The sequence below is a fragment of the Colius striatus genome, chromosome Z (genome assembly GCF_028858725.1).
Source record: "Colius striatus isolate bColStr4 chromosome Z, bColStr4.1.hap1, whole genome shotgun sequence".
Classification (NCBI taxonomy): Eukaryota; Metazoa; Chordata; class Aves; order Coliiformes; family Coliidae; genus Colius; species Colius striatus.
The window spans coordinates 54369810-54384342 of record NC_084790.1 but is presented as its reverse complement, the minus strand read 5'-3'; the positions used below and the strand labels follow the sequence as shown (position 1 = coordinate 54384342).

Genomic DNA, 14533 nt, shown 5'->3' with positions numbered 1-14533 from the left:
TGCATATTCAAAAGATCACAGGAGTCGTAAAAGAGCAGTTTAAATATGTGAATACATAACAATGCTTCTGAAAACTGAAGTATATAGCAGGTTATGTTATACATAATATCCATTGTTACAACTCTGGTACTCTTTAGCACTTGGCCATGAGGGGCAGCTCGTTTCTTACAAATACAGAAACTCACATAGACATTGTAGTTTGTTCAATGTCACAAAAAAATAACAACTATTTATTCTGCTCAGAGAATATAAAAATATTACAGTAATTTCAAGAAAATATGTAAATAAATTTATCCACATTATTGATGGCAAATTCTTTAACAAATATTTGTCATCATTGTCAATTGTACCAAACAATCCAACAGGGAAAAAGCTGAAAAGATACATAGTAAGGCATCTTCACTGATTTTGTACATGATAGAAATTTACTGAAATTTTTTTTTTTTTACTCTTTTAACAGCTTTTGGATCAGTTTTAAAACACAATGTGGAGATAAAAGCTGACATTGCACAAGCAGCTCTCAAATATCTGAACACTTGCAGAGTTTAGAAGGAGATGACCCCTTATTTTTAAAAATACACAAAGAAAAATGTACCCTTCAGTACATTAGTAAAAAGCAAAGCTCAAGGTTGTAAGCACTGACCTCTTTGCAAGTAAGAATAAAATAAGGTCCAAGTGAAATTAATTTTTATTGATTTTGGTTTTTTAGAAGTATTTAGAATAGTGACTTGATACTATCCTTTTCATTCTACTTAAAACAAGCCAATAGCGTGATGTATTCTATTTTTATTAATTTGAATTCTGTTTGAATACATTAATACATACAATCCTTTTTCAATGTTTAGTTTTTCTTGTGATTCTCTCATGGATTCATTTCAACATTAAGCTGGAAAAAAAAAATTCCACACTGGGATTGAAAAACCTCCATGATTGACTGTAACAGCTAAAAAAGAGTAAAAAAAGTATTTAAAAGACAGTGAAAAGAGAAGGGGGAAAAACTGCTTGGTTACCCACTCTTCTCTCCACACTCCCACACACTCACAGCAATGAACACCAAGACAAAAAACTGCCAAGCTTTTAGTGGTTTGTCAAAGTGCATTTAAAAAAAAAAAAACTGCACTACAAACACACAGATTAGGAAATATAATCTACCTCATTTAATCTGATTTTTCTTCTCTATATCTGCCAGGACATAACTATTACTTTGCAACAAGCTTTTGAAACGTGGGCGGGGGAGATAAAAGCACAGAAGCAAGTAGATTCTCTTGGAAATGCACACTAGAACCAAATATCTAAGTGAAGGAATGCTCACATCGACTTCAATTACGAGGAGGTCATAGAGAAAGGACATCTCACATACAATCATTTCAGATGGAAAAGACTTTCAACATCATAAAGCACAACCATTAACCCAGCACTGCAACATCCACCACTAACCCATGTCCCCACATACTTCATCTACATATCTTTTACCTATCATTCAGGAATGGTGACTCCAGCACTTTCCTGGGCAGCCCATTCCAATGTTTGACAACCCTTTCAGTGAAGAAATTTTTCCAATTATCTAATTGAAACCTTCCTGGTGTTATTTCAGGTCATTTCCTCTTGTCCTGTTTCTTTTTACCTCAAAAAAGAGACCAAAACTCATCTCACTACAATCTCCTTTCAGGTAGTTGTAGAGGGTGAACTTGTCTCCTCTCATCCTCCTCCAGGATAAACAATTCCAGTTCCCTCAGCCACTCCTCACTACACTTGCTCTCTAGACCCTTCACCAGTTTCATTGCCCTTCCTTGGACATGCTCCAGCAACAAAATGTTCTACTTCTGGAGATGCAATCTCACCAGGGCTGAGTACAGACAGGGGGGCAATCACTTCCTTGGCCCTGCTTGACACACTATTACTGGTACAAGTCAAGATGCTATTGGCCTTCTTGGCCACCTGAGCACATTGCTGGCTCATATTCAGATGGCTATTGACCAATACCCGAGTCCTTTTCCTCTGGGCAGCTTTCCAGCCACTCATCCCCAAGCCTGCAGCATTACATGGGGTTGATGTTGCAAGACCTGGCTTTTGGCTTTGTTAAACCTCATACAATTGCCCTCAGCTCATCAATCCAGCCTGTCCAGGTCCCTCTGAAGAGCCTTCCTGCCCTCCACTAGATCCACACTCCCACTCAGCATGCTGCCATCAGAAAACTGACTGAGGGTGCACTTGACCTCCTCACCCAGATAACTCATAAAATATGTTTAGCAGAACTGGTCCAGCACTTAGCCCTGAAGAACACTACTGGTGACCAGTTGCCAACTCCATTCATCACCACTCTCTGGGCTCAGTCATCCAGACAAGTTTTTTACTCAAGGAACAGTACTCCCCATCCAAGACACAAGCAGTTAATTTCTCCAGGAGAGTAATGTGGGAAATGGTGTCCAGGCTTTACAAAAGTCTAGGCAGACAACATCCACAACCCTCTCCTCATCCACTAAGTATGTCACATAACCATGTGCTAAAACATGCAGAAGTTTCTAAATTAAAAAAAAAAAAAAAAGGAAGTCTATGTGTCTTCATTAAGTTGCCCAGTAACATCCACAAGTTGATCCTAGGTGGATGTCCAATGCCCACCAAAGCTGCTTTGTCACTCCCCTCCTCATCTGGACAAGAGAGAGAAAGTAACGAAAAGCCCACGAATCAAGCTTAACTTTACTCCCACATTCCCCATCTCCTTCCCAGCAGCACAGGGTGAAGGAGAATTGGGGTTGCAGTCAGACCACCACACGTCCCTGATGTGCTTTCCTCCTAAGGGGGAGGACTCCTCACACTTTTCCCCTGCTCTAGTATAGGGTTCCTTCCACAGGTAAGAGTCCTCTACAAACTGCTACATGGCCTCTTCCCATGGGCTGCAGTTCTTCAAACTGCTCCAACACGGTTACCCCACAGGATCACAGGCCCTGCATGAGTTCTCCACAGGATCATAGCCTCCATTGGGTGTGGGGTCCTCGACAGGCTGCAGCTGGATCTCTCCTCCACTGTGGCCTCTATAGTTGTGGAGGCACAGCCTGCCACACAATAGCCTTCACCATAGGCTGCAGAAAAATCTCTGCTCCAGCAGCTGGAGCATTTCCTCCCCTCCTTCTTCACTGACCTGTATGTCAGCAGAACTATTTCTCTCTCATATTCTCACTCCTTTCCTCAGGCTGCTGTTGCACGGCAACCTTTCCCCCATCTTAAATCCGAGAAGTGCTGCCACCGTCACTGTCTTTGCCCCTCCCTTTAAGTATTTATGCACATTGATTATGTCCTCCCTGAACCTCCTCACCTCCAGGGCTGAATCATCGCAGCTCTCTCAGTCTTTCCTCACAGAACAGACAGCCCAGTCCCTTCAGCATCTTACTATCCCTTTGCTGGGCTCTCCACAGCAACTCCGTATCTCTGGGAAGATATGAGGAGCTCAGATTGGACAAAACATTCTAGGTGTAGCCTCACCAGTGCTGGTGAAAACGAGATGATCACCTCCCTCAACCTGCTGGCAGCACTCTTCCTAATGCAGCTGAGGACACTGCTAGCCATCTTTGCTGTATACGCATGCTACTGGCTCATGTTCAACTTGGTGTCCCCCAAGGCCCCCACTGGATTTTTCTGCAAAGTTGATTTCCAGCTTTAGGCCCCCGATATGTTTCCTATATCATAGAATCACAGAATGGTAGGGGTTGGAAGCAACCTTTAGAGACCATCTAGTCCAACTCCCCTGTAGAAGCAGGTCAGCCTAGATCAGGACACACAGGAACACCTCCAGGTGGGTTTTGAAAAACCTCCAGAAAATGAGACTCTACATCCTCCCTGGGCAGCCTGTGCCAAGGTTCCCTTACCCTTACAGTGAAATTATTTTTCCTTAAGTTTAAATGGAACTGTGTTTTAGTTTCTTTCCATTACCCCTTGTCCCAGCACTAGATACAAAAGAAAAAGTGATATCCCAAACTCCTGACATCCACCATTTAAATACTTGTAAATATTACCTGTTTTTTTCCTCCCCAGGCACAGCACTTTGTCCTTCCCCTTTGCTGAACTTTACGAAGTTCCTGTCAGCCCATTTCTCTAGTCTCCCAAGGTTTTTCTGAATGGTAGCATGATCCACTGGCCTATCAGCTGATTCTCCCAGTTTTGTGTCATCTGCAAACTCTGCTTCATGCATCCCAGCCTCAAAGTTAAACAAGACTGGACTCAGTATTGATCACTAGTGTACACTTATAGTAATCCTTCTTGTTGCCTTTGGCATCTTTCAGGGGAGATGTCAGGGGACATCTCACCTGATGTCAGTCTCAGCAGGCGAGTGGTGCATCTTTCTTTTGAAAAGCTGTGCAATCTGGGACTGTTCAGCCTGGAGGAGACGGAGAGGCAAACTTATTAATACTGAAAAGTACTTGAACGGTGTATGTCAAGAAGATGGGGTGACACTTTTTTCTCCAGGTCCAGTGAAATAATTAGGGATAATGGACAAAAGCTGGAACACAAAAATTTCCACTTAAACTTCCACTTAAGGCAAAACTTCTTTCCTGTGAGGGTGAAGGAGCCCTGGTACAGGCTGCCCAGGGAGGTTGTGGGATCTCCTTCTCCGGAGGTTTTCAAAACCCTCCTGGATGCATTCCTGTGGGATCTGATCTAGGTGGACCTGTTTTAGCAGGGGGGCTGGACTAGATGATCTTTACATATCCATTCTAACTCCTACCACTCTGTGATCTATGATCTTACATTCAGTTCCAGATAGGCTTTGACATTCCAAATTGTATTTCTGCATTCTTGGACAGTGTCCTAAATTCCTCACAGGTTACATGTCCCTGCTCCCAACTCCATTGTATTTCTTGTTTAGGCTCAAGTTTTGTCAGGAGCTCCTTGTTCATCCATGCAGATCCCTGGCACTTTTGCCTGACTTCCTGCTCATTAGGATGGACCACTCTTGACCTTAAAAAAGGTGAATACCAATCAGCTTTCTTGGACTATTCTTCCCACCAGAGCCTTATCCTACAGGACTCTTCCAAGCAGATTACTGAAGAGACCAAAGCCCGCTCTCGTGAAAGCCAATGTTGTGGTACTGTTTTCTGTCTTGATACTTCCTCTTACAACACTGAATCCCACCATCTCACAGTCACTACAGCCAAGGCTGCCTTTGACCTTCACATTTGAAAAAAAAGTCTTTTCTAGTTTGTGAGTACAAGGTCCACCAGACAATTTTGGTCAGAAAGTTGTCACTGATGCTCTCCAGAGATGCTTGCATTGCTTATCTCTGCAACCTTAGGTTAAGCTTCTATTCATTTCACGGTCAAATCCAGACTCTACATAGAACATGAAGGCCCTGATTTAAAATCAAGTTATCTGCTCTGTCAAGGGGTGCAGCAGGAAACCTGAGTACATCCGCTGCTGGACTTCACATTTCACTGGGGACATATGTATGATTTAGCAAAACAAACAACTGCTAGACAACAAACTCCACTAAATCCATCACTCTTGTATTAGTAATCGAATATGCTCCCCACAGCTTTAGCATGGCAGAAGATAGACATGAAGTATTGCCTTATCAGTAGGAATAAAAGCAAGAAAAGGAAAAAGAAAGTGAAGTAGTATTTTCAACACAGGAGCTGATGAATAGTGGCAAGGGAGAGGTAAGACAATATTTATACATGTTTCTTCCAAACCTTGACTTTACTGAACACCATTGTCAGCACTCAAGTCAGCTTTGTCACTAAGTCAGTTGTGTCTTATGACCCACTATAAACATCAAATCAGTCATCTTTGGAACTTCTTTTGAAACCAAGACTTCCCTCCTCCCCCATTTGCTAGACCAGTCCATGTAGGAATTTTATATATCCTCCCCCTCTGTCCACAGAAATACTATTTCAAATTCACTTAAGAACAAACCAAAACAAAACCAGTAAACAAACACAGCAACAAAAAACCCATACCAGGAAAAAGCTAATTTGAGCTCCTTGTATTACATACAACAATGCAAGAAGTTGTGGTCTTGGTGATTTGTGGTTTATCTAACCAGTTGAGAGTGACAAACAAGTGGAAAGCCTAACAACAGCTCACCAAAACAGACACTGTACAGAAAAGTAAGTGAATCATACTCTTCAACTTACACATAGGTACAATTGCCATAAGTTAATAAAGTAATAATCTTAGAAGTGATATGACTTCTCCTTTTCTTTCCTGACTGCAACAGTAACTTTTTGCAACTGTTTCACAGACTAGTCATTCATAGTCTAAGTTGCCTCAAGCTGGCATTAAATTCATGCTAACTCATGAGGAAGCTAACTCTCTTGAAATAATATACTAAAAAATAAATAATTACTTCTCAATTAAACTTCCTAAACAATCCTAATTCTTAGATGTTCATAATCAATTAATTAATCAGTTTAACAACTGCAGCTAGTGAGACTGGTGCTTTATTATTGACATCATAAACTCTTTCAGGAATATTAATTTTCACTCAACTCCAGGTGAATTTATAGCAAAAAAAAGACAGAGCCTTGAACATACACTTAATAATGTTTATAATCTGAGCATAAATAATGCTCCTTACAGTCTGTTCCCTAGTGCAATGCCTTTTCTTGAATCACTTACATTGTCATTCTCCTACAAAGCAGTATAATTAAATGTAACAGCAATTAAAATGCATACAGCACAGAATATTTCAAACAAACATTCAACAATCTTAAATTTATTTTCTGCAAAGGTCTGAACAGTGCACAGAAAACCTGTTCTCACAGGTTACTTCCTTATTCATAAAGATATAATCTGTGTTCAGAACTGTCAAATAACCATAAATACATTACCAATATACAACAGAGATTCTGGAATAATCCAAATATCACAAAAGCGAACTTTGAAATTTGACATCTACCATCAATGATTCAAAGCATGCATTTATAGCTTTGTTCCAGTTTTCCATTTCTTTATTTTTTGTTTTTGTAGTTCCATATAATATGGACTTTGTGCCCTATCTTCCAAATCCCTCAGAATCTGTCAGCCTCTGACCTAACAAAAGCAAACAGTACTACAAGATCTATGATCTCTCTGGCACAATGTCAGCAAGGTGCTGATTCCACGAACATCATTGCTTCTTAAACAATTTAAAGAGTAACAATTAAGTCTTCATCATGTTTTGGAAAGAGATGTCTCAATGTAAAACTTCTTTTCCACATGGTGGTGTTTAAATGTAATTAGTAAACTTTTAAACTAAATAATAAGGACTTGAAGCACAGTAGCATTCTTCACTAATTTTAATGATCCAAGTATACGTAAATATCACACTTTCACTATGTTTCTGGTGTTTTTCTGTGTGGGATTTTGCCAGATATTTACCTCTCTGTATTAAATGTAACACCTACAACACACAATTTACTACAAAATGCATTTTATTTAAAAAAAAAAAAAGTATTTGTTTTTCTTCATCGTAAACAGGCTGTTATGACAAATTAACCCTGCCATCCCCTTTCTGTTGTATGTTGCCAAAAACATCAGCTACTGGTATTCATCTCCTTCCCCCACATAATGACAATCTTGAAGCAATTAACACAGAAGAACCTCTAATTCCAAACACAATCACGAAGATCCTTTGTTAGCACTGTTCTCAGGCCTAATACACGGGAAACATTAGTTTTGCAAGGGCACCACCTGCTGGCCAAAATCTGCCTTCGGTAATAACATTCTAAAAAACCGTTTTAATCGGTGGCATCCAGAATTTTCTCATCAATAGCTTGGTATCGGGGCTTTTTCCTTCTTTTCTTTTAAATCCCACCACGACATCGCTATCACATTAACTGCCCACCCTGTTTACCCACCTTCTTCAGTGTCTGTTCCTTTCACTAACGTTTCTTTTTCATTTATTTTTAAACAATACAAAGTTAATCACAGCCATTAAGGTTCCTCTATTCTACCTGTAACTGTTTTCTGACCCATTCCTTTATCCTGCATCCCCTGCAACTTTCAGTGCTTTGTCTCCTCTTAATGCTGCTCTTCTCACTTGACCCTTTGCTTTTGTGGCCTACCCTCCTCAACCTCCCAATCTAATGAGAGTGCAGTTCCATGAAAGGGAAATCTCTGACCTCCTCTTTCATCAGTCAGCACTTCAAAAATCAGATATTACTGCATTCTTTTCTTTGGAAATTTTGCTCATGCAACAGTAACCTTAAGATACTGAAGGCCAAAGAAAACACAATCAAAACAAAGTGCACTAGAAACACTATCTGTCAACATTAAAAAAAAAAAAAATCCCAGACAATATCAAAGAAACGGCATCTTCTGTTTCTTCAAAGAAACACTGTCTTCCTGTGCCCCATTTTGGTCTCCACAAAGTAACAGCCATCTAGAAAGTCTACCAAAACACTCAAATTTAGATTCTTCCATTATTTTTCAAATCATTTTTATATAGCTACATGGACACACAACAGAATTTGGACTTGCTGCTTGCTCTAAGTAACAGACCACTGGGCATTTACAGATCTTTTCAAAGATCACATAATCTACTGCAAAACTGAACTGCCTTAACACATCGTGGATAACGATATTTATCTTGTGTTGACTGGACAACAGTTACATAGAGCGTGAAATAACTCAAGAACTCCATACATAGTAGATTCTTTTAGAGAAAAGTTTGTCCTGTATTTTTTAACTCTTCAAATTCTTTTTTCAATGCTAACAGTTCTTCTGTTCGTCTCTTTACTTAAATAACCCTTTCAAATCTAGGGTTTTTTGGTACTTACATAGCCTAATATATAACAATAGATATTATGTAGCTCTTTGGATAATGACGTCTGTATTAAGCCTCCCTTTTTATCCATGGAGATCTTGGCAAGTAACCACTAAAATTTTATTTCCTTAGGAAGTTTCCATTTCATCTACTTGAATTCAGAATTCCAAAATAATTGTAACCATATTTCCAGGAAACTGTAGGCACTCCAAGTATGTGCAAAGTACAGCTATCAAAGTTTTCCTCAGTGAAAAAGAGTATTTCATCTTTTAAAGTTATTTAAAATACAATTAAATCTTCACAGAGTACACAGCATGCATACTGAAATATTAATAAACAAATAAACAAATAGGAAGGAATCTCAAAGTTCTGGAGAGCTTAAAGTGAAGACAGGGAAGAGTCTTATGATGAGGAAGAGTAGTAATATCCTACTGTTTAAGGACAGAACTATCTGACTCTCACAGATACAAAGTCAATTTCAGCTTTGCTTGGAGTCCTTAAAGTAATACGAGGATTTCAAAATAAAGACAGATTCTCAGTCACAAAGGAAGAATGTACCCTCTAAGTACAGAATTCTTTAAAAGAGGGCTGGAAGATATAAACTTCATTAAAAGCTAGGCATACTTCATCATAAATGCTTCCATTGATATCTGCTCCATAAATTGGTGCCACAAAAGTCAAGTTCTTCCAGTATTTACGCTCCAGATCTTCATAATCTATGTATCTCGGGGTGCAGTATCTGCAGAGGAAAAGGTAGGCAAAGGTTTAGCGTAGTCTTTCAACAACCATTGTCACCATGGACTATGCTTCAGATCCTACAAACTGAATTTTAAAGACATCACTTTATTTCAAATTCACTGCAATACAAGACCTATTACTCGTCCTGAATTCTTAGTTTCATGATTCAACAGACCACAGAGCCTCCTACCTGACCTAACTAAAGTGATACACTTACCCATACAAAATTTTCTTCAATTTCCAGCAGCTAAATGCCACAAACTGTCCTCAGGCTGAGGTCTTCCCTTTCTCCTCCATAAAACAGACACACATGGAAAAGCCACTTAATTGATACATAGTTGTTGTTTTCCTGCCTCACTGCCAGCTTTGCAAAGACACAGAGCTAGATCCTGCACAAGCCTATCTCAACTCAAATGTACTAATTCTGCCAAGTAGCAGCCCTGCCAGATGTAGAAAAAAAAAACCAAAAAACCACTTTCTTTTCATCTTCCTTCCTCAGAAAAACCTTCTGAAAAAAGGCAAAATATTTCAAACAGTTGATACTAAGACTGTTTGAAAACAGTTACACTGCAGTGTAAAGCAACAGTGAAGGGAATTTTTCTTTTTAAGCACAGGGCATTATACTTCTAGATTTATAAATATGCTTAAACTTTTGGAAGGTTACTCAAACCTCATATAAAATCTTGTGAGAACCCAAAACAAGCACCCTACCAAAGGAAACATCCATCAACAGCTTTTGCCTCGGGATCCTTTGTCAGGTCTCTGTTCTCCCATAAAAGGTCTTTAAAAAAAAAAAATTTGGGGTCTCCATTACTGCAACTCAGAAGTAGGTTGTTTCACATTAGCCTTCCTAATACACTATAGCTGAACTACTGGAAAGAAAATCCAAGCATACAGTTATTAACTAGTCCAGATACATTTACACCATGTGATAACACAGAACAGTGACAAGCACATTTGCTTTGGTTCAGATGTGAACAATGAAGTTCATTTCTCATTACACACCTCCAGAAATCAGATTGTATTTCTGCTTGGCACTGAGTAACATAGATACATAAACTCAGTTCCTCAGTTCCCATAACGTGAGTATCTTGACTACAGGACCAGGTATGTTTTTATAAGTCCCAGAAGTCAAGGTGGATAAGCACCTTGGCTCAACAGTAAACTACAAATGCCTAAACAAATAAATGATGCAATGCATTAGACTGAGCACACACAAACCTTTCTAAGGCAACTATGACTTAATTTGGATGGTCATGGCCCTTTTACTTTTCCCAGAGGAAATGGTTAACATTGTAATACTCCAAAAACAGTCTTTAACAGAGAAGTCCTTAAGGAATAAAATTATTTTCATAGAATAGAAGCTTTAAGATACTTAATAGTTTAAGAAAGATTGACCAAATTAAGAGTGTTATAGGAGGTTGTATGACACATTTTCTCAAGAGCAGGGTGGATTATTTAGAAATATCTACAGCTAGTAATAGATAAGAAGCTTTCTCAATTGTTCTTAACTCTACAGATGAGTTGAAGTCATAAACTTCAGTAAATGTTAGTAAAAAATATGAAAACTGAAATCAGAAACACTTTCAAAATATCTTCCCTGACAAAGAATATAATAAATTTTACTAAATTATTATTTTTTGTATGCATAATTTGTAATTAATTTTGTATTTTCAAGCAGCTTTTAAGGAATTACTGTTTCTCGTGGGGGCTGATCTTTTAGTGATGAATGATAGAATATGAGGAAATGGGCTCAAGTTACACCAGGGAAGGTTTAGATTGGACATTAGGAAGAACTTTTTACCAAGAAGGTTGTTAAGCACTGGAATGGGCTGCCCAGGGAGGTGGTGGAGTCACCATCCCTATTGATATTTAAAAGATTCATAGCTGAAGTGCTGAGAGATACGGCTTAGTTTAGTGACGGGCCTGGCAATGTTAGTTTAAGGGTTGGACTCAATGACTTTAAAGGTCTTTTCCAATCATAATGATTCTATGAGTCTATGATTCTAACATGGCTTGATCAAACATGAACTTTAAATATATATATGAACAGGTATTATAGAAAATTACATCAGATACTACACAGTATATTATATATTATTTTCCATCCTAACAGTTACAAAACAAATCATTTTAATTACTAAAAAACAGGTTCTCATATAACTTCAATTTTTCCCAAGTAATAAATATATGGGCAGAAACATACCAATCTTTTTTAACCGGAAAAAAAAGAAAAGATCAGTCTTGCACTTTTACAAAGGCATAGATATTACAGAACATTTGCTGAGGACCCTCTTCAAAAGCCTTTCATGCCCTAGTTTTTCCTGATCTTGATAACAGCTGTTCTTCTTACCTCTTAATTTCCTAAATTAACTCAGGAAAGAAACTTTTCTTCAAATTAGGGCAGTGTTACCTTCCTTTGTGATACTGAAATCTCTTTTCTCTCTACAATATTTTGACTCACCCTTCAGAAATTATTTCAGTAGTTTTGAGGAAATACCAAAACAGAATTATTCTTTTTATTTGGCCAAAATGAATCAGGAAGAACACCTTCTATCACTTCCCTTTTTTTTCCATCTCCCTTAATATACATCTTGACATAACCGATGCACATTCACTAGGTGCAGTTGAGTTATCTTAGGTTAACACAAAAACTTCTGGGTGAGCTAAAAAACATGTTGTATTCTTTTTAGAATTACACAATGATATACCTTTACATTATTTAAGCCAAAAAAAACCCCACCCAAAACATTAACAGGTATAGGCTGGTGTAATCTTATTTTCAACACAGGCACTTATCAGACAAAAAAAAAAAAAAGTAGACAGTATTAATATCATGTCTCAGGTTTTTAAGATACTTTTTTGATGTCACAGTAACAGATGCTTTCAACAACAGAAATGAAAACAACATTCATATCACGGTACCCTTCTCAGGAGATGAGAAAACTACCAAGTATGCAAAAAAAAAAAAAAAAATCACCAGCTGCCTAACGCAGTTCAAAGAAAGTACAATATGGGAACAAATAAATGTGTTTAAAAGAAAGAATCCTACATACATACTTGTCACTATTGGCCAGCTGCCTGAACTCCTTCACAGTCATTGGCTTCTTCTGAATGTTGTACTGTGTGAAGAGCCCCGACTGGCCAGTGACCATCTGCTGAATTGGAGCAGGAATCACCAAATCTTCAATATCATCATAATGTTTTCTTGGCTTCCACTCCTTTGGTGGGATAACCTTTAAATTCAGAAATAAAAAATAGAACATCAACACTGGGAGGCAGGGCCATTCAAAAGAACTAGTCAACTGCAGCCATATGATCAAAGGAATACTTGCTTAACAGTTGTTTCACAATAACTAATTGATCATGTACGTGTTCCTAGATAATCTGGAAGCCAATTCAAAATGGGTATGGTATTACCTCAGTTCAAAAGCAGCAACTCACTAAACTAGACCAATTCAATCAAGTGCAACCACACAAACATACATATGTATCAAAACAGAACAGACAAATATTTTATAATCAGAAAGCCTTATAACTCACAAATACTTTGTACTCCATGAAATAAAACTGTTTTCCTCAATTAAAAAAAAAATACGAAAGATGGACGGCCCCCTGACTAAATGTTATTTGGTGTAAACAGTACTGATTACTTTATTTCTCAATGAAAAATAAAAAGGACGCAGCTATTTTAGAGAGCCTTACATTTTAGTCTTCCCATAAAATTGCATAAAACTTTGATACACTAGGTTTTAACACTATTTAAACCCTGTAATTAAAGACTAGGGTAATGTGCAGATTAACACTAAGATTCCGTTTTATTTCTCATTTCTCTGTTCTGTTTCATTAAATGAAACCTCTTCTCCTCAAGTCGAGCATGTTTTGCCTGTGATGCTAATTGCTGAGTGATATCCCTGTCCTGATCGTGACTTGCAAACCTTTTGTTAGATTTTTCTCTCTCCTGTCCAGTTTAGGAGGAGGAGTGATAGAAGAACTTGGTAGGCATCTGGCACCCAGTCAGGGCTAAACCACTTTGTGAAAGTAAACAATTAAAAAAAATACAGATTGATCCTGAGATCATTTGCTACCTTTTGAAAATAATTACAAATGAGAAAACTGTAATGATAATGAACTCATATAGTCCACCTCTCAAATAAATCTGATCAAGATTGTTCATGCTTCCAAGCACACATCAAAACAGAAACATCAAGCTAAAGAAAAGTTAGCATATAGTAATATACTTTCATGCATAGTTTTTATTTTTAAAACATTAACAGGTATTTTTATCAAGTTTTTATACAGATGCAAATCCCTCTTTTTCTTCTCAGCTCCCATAGGCCTTCAGCTCCACAGGGACTGTTTAGTAAGTTTCAGGGATTCTTGTAAAATTAGATTGTAAAAGCAATCTAATCATTTTATAGAATCATAGAATTGTTTCTGTCAGAAGAGACCTTTAAGATCACAGACTCCAGCCTTTGTCCCAGCCCTATCAAGCACTAGACCATTCCCCTAAGTGCAACATCCATCCATCTCTTAAATACTTTCAGGAAAGGTGACTCCACCACCTCCTTGGGCAGCCCGTTCCAATGCCTGACAATCCTTTCAGTAAAGAAATTCCCCCTCATATCCAGCCTGAACCTCCCCTGGTGCAACTTGAGGCCATTTTCTCTTGTTCTATTGCTTGTTACTAGGGAGAACAAACTGAGTGATTCCCATTTATTTCTTTCACACAAATCTTACATTATATGCACATCAATAAAATACAAAATTTTGGTTTGGAAGCAAAGAAATCATGCATTCAGAATATACGCATGGAAATCAAATATGTGTACTGACATTTTCATTTTCATGATTATTAAGCATGAACTTGTAGGTTTGGATCAAATATATGAATACTGAAAAGCAAAATCTGCATTTTCTTATTTAACTCAAGGTCAGTGTGTTTTAAGCAATAAAAATATTTTTGTGAATATAAGTTCAAAATATCCCCTGCCAGCTAACTAGAGCATGTTTCTTTTTGTTGTACTTCCAGTGGTTAAGGAAGCAAATTCTGTA

General features: G+C 38.0%; 1 protein-coding gene across 10 annotated transcripts in view; it reads right to left on the bottom strand.

Annotated features, from left to right (window-relative positions):
* KDM4C (lysine demethylase 4C) overlaps positions 1 to 14533 on the bottom strand; it is a 282638-nt gene that overhangs the window by 254572 nt on the left and 13533 nt on the right. For all 10 annotated transcript variants that reach the window (XM_062017621.1, XM_062017619.1, XM_062017624.1 and 7 more), the window contains 2 exons: positions 12539 to 12714; positions 9365 to 9479 (listed from right to left, as the gene is read on the bottom strand). In XM_062017621.1, the coding sequence (XP_061873605.1) occupies positions 9365 to 9479; positions 12539 to 12714 (291 nt within the window). The remainder of the gene's footprint in view (positions 1 to 9364; positions 9480 to 12538; positions 12715 to 14533) is intronic.